Source organism: Artemia sp. Qi Xiang Cuo, chromosome 10, assembly GCF_049724085.1.
Source record: "Artemia sp. Qi Xiang Cuo chromosome 10, ASM4972408v1, whole genome shotgun sequence".
NCBI classification, from domain to species: Eukaryota; Metazoa; Arthropoda; class Branchiopoda; order Anostraca; family Artemiidae; genus Artemia; species Artemia sp. Qi Xiang Cuo.
In genome coordinates this window covers 38,181,323-38,197,615 of record NC_142803.1, presented here as the reverse complement: position 1 = coordinate 38,197,615, position 16,293 = coordinate 38,181,323, and the positions used below count along the sequence as shown (strand labels likewise).

At 37.0% G+C, this 16,293-nt stretch overlaps 1 protein-coding gene across 2 annotated transcripts in view; it reads left to right on the top strand.

Moving 5' to 3' along the window:
• spir (spire type actin nucleation factor) overlaps positions 1 to 16,293 on the top strand; it is a 78,546-nt gene that overhangs the window by 15,069 nt on the left and 47,184 nt on the right. For both annotated transcript variants that reach the window (XM_089095396.1, XM_089095397.1), the window contains exon 3: positions 857 to 1,157. In XM_089095396.1, coding sequence (XP_088951522.1) covers positions 857 to 1,157 — 301 coding nt within the window. The remainder of the gene's footprint in view (positions 1 to 856; positions 1,158 to 16,293) is intronic.

The following is a 16,293-nucleotide window of genomic DNA, read 5'->3' as shown; positions in this document are numbered from 1 at the left end:
GTGTCAGCACATAAGCTATGTAGCTTTCCTTGGCAACAGGATCTGGCAGACTGTTGAGTTCCACAGGCAATGGTCTTGAGTTAAAGGGGTGATGATTTTGAGCCATGAAATGTTCCATATTTGTCCATCCCTCTAGAAATGTCTATTTGGCTTATACAACAAGCCATACGACAAGACAACCGGGCATTCTGACTTTGAAGTTTTGTTCCTCAGTGGATTTCATTCTTATTCTAAAGCAGCTTTTGCAGCTGTGCAGATACAGCAGTATAGGTGTGTGTGTACACACACCTATACACACACACACACCGATACACACACACACCTATACACACACACACACCGATACACACACACACACCTATATACACACACACACCTATACACACACACACAACTAGGTGTTTTTCAAGACATAGGGAAATTTTTCAAGATATAGGGGAGAGGGCCAGTTTGTTGTATTGTCAGTTTTTTTCCATGAAAACAAAAAGAAACTATGTTTTAATGAAAATACCATCTCCCTCCAGTTGAAGCCATTGAGCACGATTCGTTTCTTTTAAAATTTTCTGCTTTGTTCAAATGTCTTCTTGCCTTGTCCAATTGGTTTAGTTGAACTCTCTGTACTGTGCGTGTCTATAATTATTCAATTCTAATAGTTGTAATAGCTTACGAGGGCAGATCTGTGCATTAGAAAAATAATTCGTGGCTTATTGAACGTTCAGGAAATAATTGTTCCCTCACACTACCACGCACCTGTACTATCTTTTTTCATTAATCCTGTTAAAAAGGAACAAAAGCAGAGGAGAAACCTCTTCTTACAATTTTTTTATCCTTTTGAGTGCAATTGATTTTGTTGTAGGCATCAAAAACTTGCAGTAACCTCCTCAAGAGAAACATCGCACTTTTCTTGACCACTGAATTAAAACACATCTTAATAAAAAAAGATGGGACAATCAGTGAAGCTACATTCACTGCTCAAAGTGTCACAATTAGCCAAAGAAGGAGTAACAGTTCACGTTTAAGAGCTATCACAGAAACTGAGCTTGTTTCCTGTCTTGGCAATGCAGTTTACAAAGCACTCGATTTTGGCTGTTCAGAAGAAGAAGAAAGAGATCTTTCCTTGCCCTTAAGTGAACTTCTTGAATTTATCATTTCAGATGGTGAGTAATTATTGTTTCATTCTTAAGGTGTTTCTTGTTGACAGTACAACTACGAGAACCAGATTTTGGTTAACCTGCCTGTAATTCAATTACTGCATAGATTGTTGAATTTACAATTTTACATTAGACTAAGATAATTAAGCTATTGCGTATAAATGTATACAAAAGTCAAATTTAAGTGAAATGATTAAATATTTTTTTAAAATGTGGGCATACTAGCGATGTAAAAGAAAAAAAGTGAAATTTTTAGAGGTAAGGAAATAAATTACGCTTATGAACACAAGGACTACCGTCGATCAAAATGTAGCTTTTAAGTTCCAAGATTTTGCCAATATATCATTTTTACAGACTATTGGATTCATAAGAATTTTGGGAGACCAAACTAGTATGACCTCATTACATACTATCGCTCTTGTCCCCGGGAGGCCTCTATACATCCTACCGCCCCTATTGCAATCTATTCCCCTATAGTCATAATGTTTACTACCGTCCTCCCCTGAGCGTCTTCTATCTGTAGCTATTACAGGTACTACCGAACGCCCCATGCCTACAGTGATACTACCGGTTGCCCCATGCCTACATTAATACTACCAGTCGCCCCATGCCTATATTGATAGTACCGGTCACCCATGCCCTAAATTGATACTACTAGTCGCCCCATGTCTACTTTTAAACTACCCGTCGCCCCATGCGTATATTGATACTTCCGGTCGCCCCAAGCTTACATTGATACTACCAGTCTCCCCATGTCTCCATGAATACTACCAGTAGCTCCATACCTACATTGATGCTACCGATAGCCCTATGCCGACAAGAATTCTACCGGTTGTCCCATGCTCACATTAATAATATCAGTCGCCCTATGACTACATTGATGCTACCGGTCGCTCCATGCCTACACTGATACTACTGGCCGCCTCCTGCCTACATTGATACTTCTGACCCTCCCAATGCAGTCTGTTGGGGGCAATGAACTCTTAATGGAATCGCATACTAGTTGCCGCTATTCCTGTTTTCTTCTTTACCATGTTAACGGTATTTCTGGCAGCTGATTCAGTAAGCCCCATAAAAGTTCCCTATACTCCTATGGGGTCTCGTCGATTTTTGAAGCTTTCGTTTATTGCCTGGGGGCTACCGTTACTTGGTTTTAAAAAAGTATCGAAATTGGGAGGAGTGGGAAGGATCATATCAGTTACAGGATACGAGAAAGAGATATGGGGATTTAAATCGATTAATACGACTTTCAAAATGATGCATTTTTTGCAAATGTATTTTGTTTTTACAAAAACTGTCTTTAATTATTTTTTTTACACTCCAGTTTGAACGTTTTACACACCAGTTTCATGGTAATGAACTTTGGCTTAATACAAATCATGGTTATATGAGGTTTTACTAATTAGCTTTGGTTTAGATCTGCGTGATGATGCCCCCCTTTAGCCAAAACTAAGCCGTACTGATTTAAAGGCACACATTTGAATCATAAAAACGTATTTTCTTTACTTTTTAAGTATAGGATGCCGTTTGAGGTATAAAGGTACATTTTTTCTCAAATCTGAAACCTAAATTTATTAAAACGTTCTTAAAATGTAATTCTCTCTTTAAACTGTATCTCGATAGCTTTCACCATGTTTGGACCATTCAAAACTGAATTTATCGGCTTTAAGAAATCATCTTACGGATTTATATTTGAATATGCATTTTTATTATTGACTGTGGAACATAAAAAAAAGTGACTATCATCATTGGAAATTAAATTATAACATGTATCAACATGATAGTAAACGTGAGTATGCTATATGACACTTTAGGAACCAAAACGGATTTTATGATAGCTGTTACGCCATATAATAAAAGTGGCAAAGAACTGAAGACTGTTAAGTTGTCAATAAACTGAAAGTGCTATCAAAAAAGATATTTGGAGTAAATTGACAAATTTCAGTCCTTCCAGAAGGGTGGTGAAGAGTTTGTATATTCTATTTGTTTTATGCGAATCTTCTTTCTCGAGTAATGGAAAGAATTCCTATAGGGAGAATCATCTTTTCTGAATCTTTTATTTTGCTCTTCGTGACCTCTTTCTATTATTCTGAATCTCCTTTTCCAAGAGCTTTGTTATGCTCTTGACCTTTTTGCTGGTAATGGTGTCCTTTCTTCCATTAGTTTCTTTCTTGGTCAATATAAAGATGAGTTTCTGTCCTTTCTTAGTATTTGTAATGAATTTAGCTCATCTAAGATTTTTCCAGTAATCTTTTTTAAGATTCTCTGCATCCATTCTAGTGCCCATAAGTTCCCTAAGAGCCTCTTCAGAATCGGTGACCTCATGAATAAGACATTTGCAGTTTAGTTTTCAGAAATGAGGATGCATACGCTTAAAATAATCTGATTTCATGGACATTCTCAACCCCCATGTGACACTCCACCCCTCGTGGTTCATCATGGTACCGTCGCAATCCGTGGCATCCTAGTGACACCCCCCCCCCCAAAAAAAAAAATTTACATAAGACGATTTTTGTTCGTAACATTAGTTTTATCTCTTTTTTTAATTTTGCACACTTTGGATTTCATAATATAATATTTGTCATACTCTATCCTGCTTTGTTTGGCAATGCGTTAACTTAACATTTTTAGTATTTAACTTTTGTTCGTAACGTTAGTTTTATCTCTTTTTTTTTATTCGTGCACATTTTGGATTTTATAATATAATATTTGTCATATTCTCTGTTGTGCTTTGTTTGGTAATACTTTAACTTAACATTTTCAGCATTTAACTCTTGTTTGTAACGTTAGTTTTATCTCCTTTTTTTAATTCATGACCTAATATATATCATGATCTCTGTCTTGCTTTGTTTGGTGATGGTTCAATTTACGCATTCAGTATTTAGTTTTTGTTCGTGATGTTAGTTGCATTCTTTTTTTTTAATTCATGCACACTTTGAGTTTTATAACATAGTATTTATCATGCTCTCTGTGATGCTTTGTTTGGTAATGCTTTAACTTAACATTTTCAGTAGTGTTTGTAACATTAGTTTTATCTCTTTTCTTTTCAAAAGTCATAGACACAAGAACGGGATTTGTTTTCAAAAAAAAAAAAAAAAAAAAAAAAAAAAAAAAATTCAAAGTCAGAGGTACATGAATGGGGCGTTTTCAAGAGTCTGAGGCGTGAACGGGATTTTTCGAGAGTCAGTCGGAGTCAGTTAATGCGCCAAATTAACCTAAACTACCCTAATTTAAAAGCGATAAACCTAGCCTAGATTAAAGAAAAAAAATCGATACTGCTGCCACCTATAATTATAGCAGAACAGCTGGCAGTACTAGGGCAATAATTTGAATAGGTTTCAGCACTATGGTGCCAGGGAAGTGTTTCTTGCGAATTCTTCTAAACTTACATAACATCAAAGCGGTGAACCTAACTATCTTTTGGAAACCCAGAGTGGGCACAAATTAAACAAAAGAGATAAAACTAACGTTACGAACAAAAGTTAAATACTAAAAATGCTACGTTAACGCATTACCAAACAAAGCACGACAGAGAGTATGGCAAATATTATGTTATGAATCCCAAACCGCGCACGAATTAAAAAAAAGAGATAAAACAGACGTTGCAAATAAAAGTTAAATTGTGGAAATTTTAAGTTAAAAAAGCATTACCATACAAAGCACGACAGAGAGTATGCCAAATATTAAATTATGAAATCCTAAGTGTGCATGAATTAAAAAAAGAGATAAAACTAATGTTATGAACAAAAGTTCTCTTATCTAGTTAAAAACAATTTCTTGGGGGGGGATCACGAAGTGCTACCGTACCATGATTTTGTTTGGGGGGGGGGGGGGAGGTAAAGGTCGCTTGGAGGTCACGAAGTGCCACCGTACCATGATGAAACACAAGGGGTGTAGTGTCACAGAGAGGTGGGAAGTGTCAATGAAATCAGATTATTATAAGCGTATGCGCCCTGATTTCTGAAAATTAAAAGCAATACGCGGTGTGGCTATTATGCATTTTGTTTTGTTTTTTTGTTTTGTTTTTTGTAACCCCATGATAGAAGGATAGGCGTCGGTAGGGGATAGACCAAATACAAACAGACTGTTTACCTCATACAGACATTTGTTATCAGTTTGCTACAAGTTGACGAATTCGGTTTGAAAAAGAAACTTGTTGTGTATGGACAGTGGCGCCCATAAGCTGAATTCCAGGAGGGGGGATTACCTGGTTTAATTGGCACTTTTAATGCTATATAATAGAAATCTCAAAACAAAAATATAAAAATAGGGCAGCATCATTCAGCCAGGAGGGGCTGGCGCCCCATCTGCCCCCCTCCTCCCCCCCCCCCTTATGGGCGCCCATGTGTATGGATCAACATATTGAAGTAGAAATATCTTTTACTGTGATTGTAGCATCTACAAAGGTCTTATTTATAATATCACCGATTCTGAAGAGGCTCATCCAGTAAATTTCGAACTTATGGTTGATAGAATGGATTCATAGAATCTCAAAAGGATTAGGGAAAATTCTTAGATAAGCTAAATTCTTAGATAAGCTAAATTCATAAGGAACACTGAGAATGGATATAAACTCATCTTTATATTGGCCAAATAAGAACCTAATGGAGGAAAGGGCACCCTTACCTGCCAAAGAAAGCTCAAAAGCACAACGAAGCTCTTGGGAAAGGAGATTCAGCATACTAGAAAGGGTTCACGAAGAGCAAAATAAAAGATCCAGTAAAAGAAAAGTCTCTACAGGAATTCTTCACATTCCTTGAGAAATAATACAGAAGATTCATATAAAAGAAATAGAATAAAAACACCTTCATTATTATTCTAGAATAACTCCAATTGATCAACTTACGCCAAATCTCTTTATTGATAGCTTTTATAAGAATTGTTGGCTTTATATTTGCAATAAATCTGTTTTTCGTATTAATATTGTCTTAGATCTTCGACAAAGCTAGGTTTAGGGTTAAAGAAAACATTTATTTCTTTAAAAGCACATTTTGGTGCCAGAGTGACGATGCGCTAGAGGGCACTGCGGGAGGAGGGGTGTTAGACGGGCGGGGGGACGATATACCTAGATTAGGGTCTTACCTATGACCTAGGATTCTAAACATAAAGACTGGGTAAGCCTAAACATGTTTATTGCTTAAATGTATTCAAAGAAAGAAAAAATATTTGGAAAAAAAACACATTTTCATAAAACAATGCATAAAATATACTACTACCCATCAATACGCGGTGATTCCATGGTATGCATGGCATACTCTTTTTACTGTGTCATATTAACTTATAATGATCAGGTATATTCTTTGTTGAAAACGCTCAAACTTGAGTGTAAAAAAAATGATTGAAGACAGTTTTTGTAAAATTCATTTGCAAAAACTGCGTCCTTTTGATGGTCTTATCAATCGATTTAAATCTTCATGTCTGTTTCTTGTATCCTGTACCTATTCTGACCCTCCACCCCGGTTTTATGCCTTTTTTAAGACCGATTAATAGTAACCCCCTGACTAGGGCCCGACCGATATGAGGGTCAGTGTCATTATCGGATATCGGAAAAAGAATATCAAATATCGCAGAGCTACCAGCTAAGTCTCTATGGTGGAGAGAGCAGCATAGATGAGTCAAATGAAATCAAAGTATATTTGTTATCAATACACACCTGGTGCAGCAATGCTCGAACTGTGTGGTGATTCAAGAACGTACATCTTCTACCAAAACAATTGAAAAGAATACAATAAACCATACCTTTCAGTTTAATTAGTGTTTACTTGTGTGGGTGAATGATCCAAGATTCAATCGGTTAAAACCATGATATGCAGTCAGGGGCACAGCTAAGGGGGAGAGCGGGTGTTGTAAGGTGTGAAGGGGGTTCCAAGGAGCAATACAGAAGATTCATATAAAAGAAATAGAATAAAAACACCTTCATTATTATTCTAGAATAACTCCAATTTATCAACTTACGCCAAATCTCTTTATTGATAGCTTTTATAAGAATTTTTGGCTTTATATTTTCAATAAATCTGTTTTTCGTATTAATATTGTCTTAGATCTTCGACAAAGCTAGGTTTAGGGTTAAAGGAAACATTTATTTCTTTAAAAGCACATTTTGGTGCCAGAGTGACGTTGCGCTAGAGGGCACTGCGGGAGGAGGGGTGTTAGACGGGTGGGGGGGGACGATATACCTAGATTAGGGTCTTACCTATGACCTAGGATTCTAAACATAAAGACTGGGTAAGCCTAAACATGTTTATTGCTTAAATGTATTCAAACAAATAAAAAATATTTGGAAAAAAAACACATTTTCATAAAACAATACATAAAATATACTACTACCCATCAATACGCGGTGATTCCATGGTATGCATGGCATACTCTTTTTACTGTGTCATATTAACCTATAACGATTAGGTATATTCTTTGTTGAAAACGCTCAAACTTGAGTGTAAAAAAATTATTGAAGACAGTTTTTGTCAAATTCATTTGCAAAAAATGCGTCCTTTTGATGGTCTTATCAATCGATTTAAATCTTCATGTCTGTTTCTTGTATCCTGTACCTATTCTGACCCTCCACCCCGTTTTTATGCCTTTTTTAAGACCGATTAATAGTAACCCCCTGACTAGGGCCCGACCGATATGAGGGTCAGTGTCATTATCGGATATCGGAAAAAGAATATCAAATATCGCAGAGCTACCAGCTAAGTCTCTATGGTGGAGAGAGCAGCATAGATGAGTCAAATGAAATCAAAGTATATTTGTTATCAATACACACCTGGTGCAGCAATGCTCGAACTGTGTGGTGATTCAAGAACGTACATCTTCTACCAAAACAATTGAAAAGAATACAATAAACCATACCTTTCAGTTTAATTAGTGTTTACTTGTGTGGGTGAATGATCCAAGATTCAATCGGTTAAAACCATGATATGCAGTCAGGGGCACTGCTAAGGGGGAGAGCGGGTGTTGTAAGGTGTGAAGGGGGTTCCAAAGAGTTCGAAGGTGTCGCCGCGGCATGGCAACACCTTGGAAAATTTACCTGTTCACCTTGGAAACTCAGCTTGTGTGTCCGCATTTGTCGGGATACTGGACGATTTTGTCAACATATTCTTTAAATCCCTCCTCCAAACTGAAAACTATATCTCCGCCCCTATATCCAGTGTACCTAACATTGATTCATTAGTAAGAGTCCATATCATATAAATGTAAAGTTTTCACGTTAATATGTAAATGATTAAAATTCATATTCGTGCTATTGGAATCTGGGTTTTGAATAATCAGTTTCAATAATTATCTTACGCTTCTTTCAATCAGATTTTCACGTATTTATGCTTATGTAACTAAACCAGTTTCTTATTTGTCTTTTTCGCAAACATCCGCCATTTCGTTTGTGTGCCCAAAAGCTGCTGATCAGAAGAGGTAAAGAAAATCAAACAATTCTCGTAAATGGCCTAATTTTTGGAATCCACAATGAATTATCGAGGCCTTTCTTTGGTGTGTAATAGACCGGGGAGAAACATGTGAGTATGAAGATTGCCAGAAAAGGGGAAGGAGGGTTTAAACTTTTGGTAATGTTTTTTTCTGGACGGGAATTTATGGGCAAATTATATCGGTATCGTATCCGTATGATATGGATATATCAGTATCGGTATCGGGCCCCGAAATGTAAATCGGTCGGGCCCTGCCCCTGACAATAAATAAAAGCTATAAAGATCGATCAGGCCCCGTAGGAGTATAGGGAACTTTATGGGGCTTTCTGAAACAGCTGCTGAAAATACCGTTAACATAGTAAAGAAGAAAAACAGAAATAGCAGAAACTAGTACACGAGTCAATCAAAAGTTCATTGCCCCCAACAGAGTGCTTTGGGAGGGCCTCTAGCATCTATGTAGGCATGAGGAGGACCGTAGCATCAATGTAGGTATGAGGAGGACCGTGGTATCAATGTAGGCATGGGGTGACGGGTTATATTCATGGAGGCATGGGATGACGGGTTGTATTCATGGAGGCATGGGGCGACTGGTAGTATCAATGTGGTTATTGGTTGACCGGTAGTATCAATGCAGGCACGGGGTGCATTATAATATTCATGGAGGCATAGGGTGACCGGTAGTATCAGTGTAGGCATAAAGTGACCAGCAGTATCAATGTAGGCATGGGGCGACCGGTAGTACCTGTAATGGATGCAGATAGGGGAAGCTTGGGGGAAGATGGTAGTAAATATGATGACTATAGGGGAATAGATGGCAGCAGCAGGGGGTGGTAGGACGTACTTATAGATGCCATACTACCGACCAACGAAACTCGAACAATATATTTTTCACAGCCGCTTTAGGACTTGTATCATTTTGAAATAAACGTGAATGGGGACTTGTATCCCTTAAATAACGGCTGAAGATTGCTTCCTTCAATTTTCTTGCTGCTAACTTGTAGTCTTTTCTTATAACTTTTCTTTTATGTTTTATGGCATAGAAAAGATGTAATGATAGAGCAGTTAAGCTCCCCAGTGGATTGGGACTAGTCAAAATTCCTATTTTTAGTGCAAAAATTAGGCTTGGCAGGTACATACGATGAAGAGGGGGCTGGATGTAGCCTCCATAGATAGATTGTTTTCCCTTCCTGGATATGAATTTTACTACATTTTTTTTATTTGGCCTCTTTTTTATTTGCTTCATACAGGAAGGTAGTTCGAAAGCTGTTCAGACCAAATTAATTGCCTTTAAAGTTCTTTCTTCTAAATAGATTTTCGAATAATCAGAATTTTGAAAAACAAGTTTCGAATAAATCAGAATTGTGTGTCACACAAAGGATGGCATCGGATTTTGGATATCGTTAGATTGTACAAACTTGAAGAAGGACTGGCAACCACTGAGTAGTCACATCCAAGAACAGCCACACGGCACCTAACCACAGATGTGATAGATGGTATCGATATTAGCCACTTGTCGTGTGCTGATGATATTTTGTTTTTGGACAGTATAGTATTTATTTGTTGTTTTTGGACAGTATAGTATCATTGCAGAATGTAATTAATGTATTACAATCACATCTACGGGAGGTATGATTAGAGATATAACCTACTAAAACAGAATTCTTTGTGGCAAATAATAATAATAATTTCCAGCATCATTCAATTTGGAGGGGGATCACTGAACATTTTTAATAAAAAATCCATTAAATACCTTGGCTTGCCTTTCGACCCGACAGTTAAAGGTACGCGTGAGTTAGTGTTATCCTGTGAATTGGAAAAACTTTGAAATACCTATGGCCTTTTAGTCAGGGCGAAAGGTCTTTTTTATAAACGGCTAAAATTTATAATTCAATGTTTGCACCTCAAGTATTTTTCTTCGCTCCATTTTTGAAGATTTTAAGTAAAAGAGATGGAAAGCGTATCCGCTTGCACTTTTTCCAGTTCTGTAAATGTTTTCTTGGAATCCCACTATTATTCAGAAATAGGTGTATTATCCGGAAATACGGAATATTGAATATCATAGGCGGCGCATTAGCGCTGCCTAAGTGAGGAGCGATATGGGCACAATTTATTCTTCTTTTTTTTTTCTTTTTTTTTTAGACTAGGGCACTTCGTATCGAAAGAGTTGTCATAGAAAGTTCGAAAAGGGCTCATTCGATCGAAAATTGGAAGGGCTTGTTCCCTTTTTAATAGTCGAAAGTGATTGAAGGGCAACTAACATCCCTCCTACGCCCACCATTCCCCCAAACAAATCCAATCAAAATTTCAAGATAGTCATTTTTTTCAAAGTAGTTGAAAGGTCCGGAAATCATATTTTTGAGGATGACACTCCCCCACAGCCCTCAGGGCAAGGGTTGTAAGCTATACCCTGGGGGCATGTAAGGTTTTTTATAGAAAGTGATGTCACAGAAACTTCAAAAAGGGCTCATTCGTTGGAAATTGAAACGGCTAGTGCCCTTTTTAATAGTCGAAAGTCATTGGTGGGCAACTAACCCCCCTCTCACGCCCATCATTTCCCCAAACACATCCAATCAAAATTTTCAGATAGCCATTTTGTTCAACGTAGTTGAAAGTTCTGGAAATTAGGTCTTTGAGGATGACAACCCCTCACAGCCCTCAGGGCAAGGGCTGTAAGTTATGCCCTGGGGGCATATAAGGTGTTAATAGAAAGCGTTGTCGTAGAAACTCCAAAAAGGGCTCATTCGATTGGAAACTGAAAGGGCCAGTGCCCTTTTTAATAGTCGAAGGTGATCGGAAGCAACTAACCCCCCTCTCACGCCCACCATCTCCCCAAACACATCCAATCAAAATTTTGAGATAATCTTTTTGTTCAACGTATTGTAAAGTTTATGAAACTATGTCTTTGAGCATGACAACTCCCTCACAGCCCTCAAGGCAAGGGTTGTAAGTTATGCCCTGGGGTCATATAAGGTGTTTATTGAAAGCATTGTCGTAGAAACTTCAAAAAGAGCTCATTCGATTGGAAATTGAAAGGGCTATTCCCCTTTTAATAGTCGAAAGTGATTGGTGGGCAACTAACCCCCCTCTCACGCCTACTGTTTCCCCAAACACGTCCAATCAAAATTTTGAGAATGGCATTCTGTTCAACGTAGCTGGAAGGTCCGGAAATTATGTTTTTGAGGATGAAACTCCCCCAAAGCTTTCAGGGCAAGGGTCGTAAGCTATGCCTTGGGGGCATATAAGGTTTTTATAGAAAGCGCGGTCATATAAACTTCGGAGGGGGCTCATTGGATTGGTAATCAGCACTTCTAGTGTTCTTTTTAAGAGTCAAAGTGATCGGAGGACAGCTACCCCCCCCCCTCCCCACACACACGTCGTATTGTTCCGAGCTGCATCTAATAGAAATTTTGAGATAGCCATTCTATTCAAAAATAGTCCAACTATCATATAACAAGGCTTTTGGGGTTGAAACAAACCCCAGAGATTAGGGGCAAGGGTTGTAAGTTATGCACAGGGGGTATTTAAGGTTTTTATGAAAGAAATGATTGTTTAACTTTAGAAGAGGCTCATTTGGTTGAAAATTAGAAGTCCTAGTTCCTTTTTAAGCTTACAACCCCTCCATTCATCAAATGCATCTGATTGAAATTATGAGATAGCGATTTTTTCTCAAAATATTCCAAAGAACATATAATAATGTCTCTAGGGATGACACAGCCCCCCAGTGCTCTGGAGATAGGGTTATAAGTTATTTTATGAGTGCATATAAGGTTTTTATTGAATGGGCAGTCGTATAAACATCAGATGGGGCTTGTTTGATTTGAAATTGGACGTTATAGTGCCCTTTTTAAGAGTCAACGTGATTTGAGAACAAACAGCCCCCCCCCCTTCACGCTCAGCATTTGCCTTAACACCTCCAATAAAAATTTGGAGATAAATGGTTTCATTTGGGGATAACAACTTTATTCATCGTAGTTGAAGGTTTTGAAAAATATGTTGGTGAGGAAGACACCCTCCCCCCGCCCCCCTACAGCTCTCAGGAAAAAAGTTGTAAGTTATGCCTTTGGGGTATTTGAGGTTCTTATAAAAAGGGTGGTCGTATATGCTTTGGAGGGACTCATTGGATTGGTCATCAGAAGTTCTAGTGCCCTTTTTAAGAGTCAAAGTGATCAAAGTGCAGCTACCCCCCCCCCTCCCCATACACACACACACAAACATGTCGTGTTTTCCTGAGATGTATCCAATAGATATTTTGAGACAGTTTTTTTATTCAAAATAGTCGAAATATCATGTAACAAGGCTTTTGAGGTTGTAAGAGTCAGAGGGCGAGGGTTGTAAGTTATGCCCCTGGGGCATTTAAGGTTCTTATGGAAGGGATGGTTATATAAACTTTAGAGGTGGCTCATTTGGTTGAAATCGGAAATTCTAGTTCCCTTTTAAGAGTCAATAGTAATGGAGGTCAAGTAGCACCCCAACCCCCTCCCACCCAACAACCTTTCTTTTCAAAAAATGCATTTGATTGAAATTGTGCGATGGCAATTTTGTTTAATATAGTCCAAAGAACATATAACAGTGCTTCCAGTGTTGGCACCACCCCAGAGCCCTGGGGCAAGGACTTTAAGTTATGCCGTAGGATTTGGGACATATAAGGTTCTTTTATGGAATGGGTGGTCGTATTAAGTTCAGATGGATCTCATTTGATTTTAAATTGGAATTTATAGTGCCCTTTTTAAGAGTCAACGTGATTTGAAAGAAACCTCCTCCCCTCCCACGCCTATCATTTCCTATAACAAATATCCAGACAAAGTTTTGAGACATAAATTTTTTCAGCATTATTGAAAGGTTCAGTAATTATGTGTAGCAATAGTTATAGTAGCAGTAGTAGCATTAGTAGCAGTATGCAAATAGCACCTTTTTTTCAACATCCCCTTCAACACACGATGAAATTTTTAACTTAATACCATCAACCGGTCCTGAAGCATTGCTGATACGTCCTCTTGACAACCTATATGTTCATAGTGTGTTTCGTTTCATTTGAATACAGTTACAATTTTGCCCAAAATTTTCACCTTAATACCCTTAGGTTTATTAGTTATAGTAGTAGCACCAGTAAATATGGTAGTAGCAGTAGGAGTACAGTTAATAGTAGTAGTCTTAGTTTTAGTAGCAGTAGTAGTAGTAGCAATAATAGTAATAGTAGCAGCAGTGTAGGAGTAGAAGCATTAGTATTAGGATGCAAATATTTTTTTTGGTTAGTTCAATATCCCTCAAAACAAGCGTTGTAAGTTTTAATTTCACACACAAAACTGTTCCTAAGATATTGCTGATATGCCCTTTTGACAACCTGCATACGGATGGCAGGTTGTCATCAGTACACCAGAACAGAAATCTGAAAATTTTACCTTCATGCCTTCGTAGGTTGTGGATTTTGAGCTAGCCAGAAGACAATGTGTGTGTGTTCATTTAATGCTGCTTCTACGGTTCCTGTAACTAACGATACTAATGGCATTAAGTGGAAACTCTTAAGGAACGTTTAGGAGGAGTTTCAATTAAATGAAAAACCTATATGCATGCAGGTATTAAAAGTGTATGTAAGTAACGTAGAACACATAAGGACATAGGAAGTGATGCTCTATCATAGTCAGTAGTATCATTGAAATACTTGAATGGAGTTAACTTGATTGAAAATTAAAAGTTTTAGAGCCATCTTAAGAGTCAAAAGTGAGTGGAGGGCAATCAGCCCTACTCTTTAGCTCATATTTTTCCAGAAACTTCCAATGAAAATGTTAGGACAATCATTTTGTTCCGCATACTTGAATAGTCTAACAGCTACATATCTAGGGTTATTGGGTAGGTCAACCCCCAACAATTATGTAATTTGCCCAATATGCTTAAACACTAAAGGTTGCTGCAGAATGGAATCAAAAAGTATTGTTTGTAGGCTGTCTAGCAATAAGATATTTCACTTGCGTCCCAAGACCACCCAAGAGCATTAAATTCGAATTTTTGAGATAATCTTTGTAACTGTGTTTGTTCTTAAAAGTGTTGAAAATCAAAAGAATGCGAGTGTATTCCGGCAGTAAAAGAGCGAATATATATTTTTTGGGAATGGTGTTAATTTTTATTTATCAGGGCAACTAGAGCATACATATGACTAAATTCAACACTACTGTGTGTGTCATAATTTTCAAAAGAGTTTATGTTGTTAAAAATTGCTGAAAAAGTTTCTCATGCATGTAAGTAGCAGGCCAAACCAAAAATTCTTAAATGAAAACCGGAAAAATTCTAACTATTATTTTCTTTTTCCCTGAAAAAGACTATGTCAATATAAAACGAACAGAAATTAATTAAAAAAAATACTTTCTTTGCAAAATAAGTTTTTCAAAAAAAGGTAAGAACTCCATTAAACCAAAAATGAACAAAAATAGAATCAAATAATCTACCAAGCATACTTGACTTGACATTTATTTAGCGAAAACATGTACATAAATTTTGTACAAAGGAGAAGAGAGGACTATCATAATGTCCACTTTATCAAAAAATAATAGGAAAAGTATATTACGCTTCTCGCTAACATAGCTCCAAAAAAGAAAGGAAAAATTTATAAGAATAGAACAAAATTTAAAATAAATCTAAAGAAAAAGAAAGCATAACTTAACTATCGACTCACGGAGATAGGGATGGGATTTACTTAACAATTTATAAATAAATCAATCCCCGCTACTGTAGGCTGAAAGGACCATCTTCGTTGCCCGCCTTCAAAGTAATCTCTGTATCATCCGAAAACAATATTGGTAACTCATCACCTGAAGGCATGCAATTTGGAAGATCATTTATATATATCAAAAAAAGTATCGGCCCCAATACAGATCCCTGCGGTACGCCTATATTTTCTAACGGAAAAATATGAGATGATTCTTTACAAACTTGGACTTTAAAACTTCTTTCAGATAAATACGATCTCATTAAATCCAGAGCTATTTCACGGATTCCTATACTTCCAACTTATCAAAAAGAATTGCATGATCTATTGTATCAAAAGCTTTTTTTTTAAATATAGTTGCCGGCAAATAACTATCATCCATAGCATCTGATAAGGAATGATGTAAAGCAGCTCTGTTGATCTACCACTCAAAAAACCAAACTGATTAGGAGAAAAAAACTTATTCTTTACCAGAAATGAAATAAATCTACTTTTTATTATCTTTTCAAAAACTTTAGAAACAGGTGATAAAATTGTAATAGGTCTATAATTGTTTGGATTATCTTTATCACCTTTTCTAAACAAAGGTAAAATTTTGGCTACTTTAGGACAAACTGGGTAAAATCCATTTTTTATACAAGAATTAAAAATATATAAAAGCGGCTGAAGAAGTATACCAGCTAATTCCTTAAACAAAGAAGTCGATATACCATCACACCCTGTCGAAAATCCATTTTTCAAACTAGTAACGGCTATTTGGTACTCCGAGAACCGGATAGGGTACATAAATATAGTCTTATCTACTTTATTTGGTAAATATTTTCTATGATTATGTGTTCCAGCAGAAATTTGATCCACCAGACCATGTCCAACTTTTCTAAAATGGTCAGCAAATGCTTCCGCCATCCCTCTCTCATCAGTTATCTTAACTCCTTCATGACTTGTAATGTGAGATGGAATATTTCTTGTTTTAACATTATTTATTTTTTCATTTATTATTTTCCATGTTTCCCGAGGTGAATAC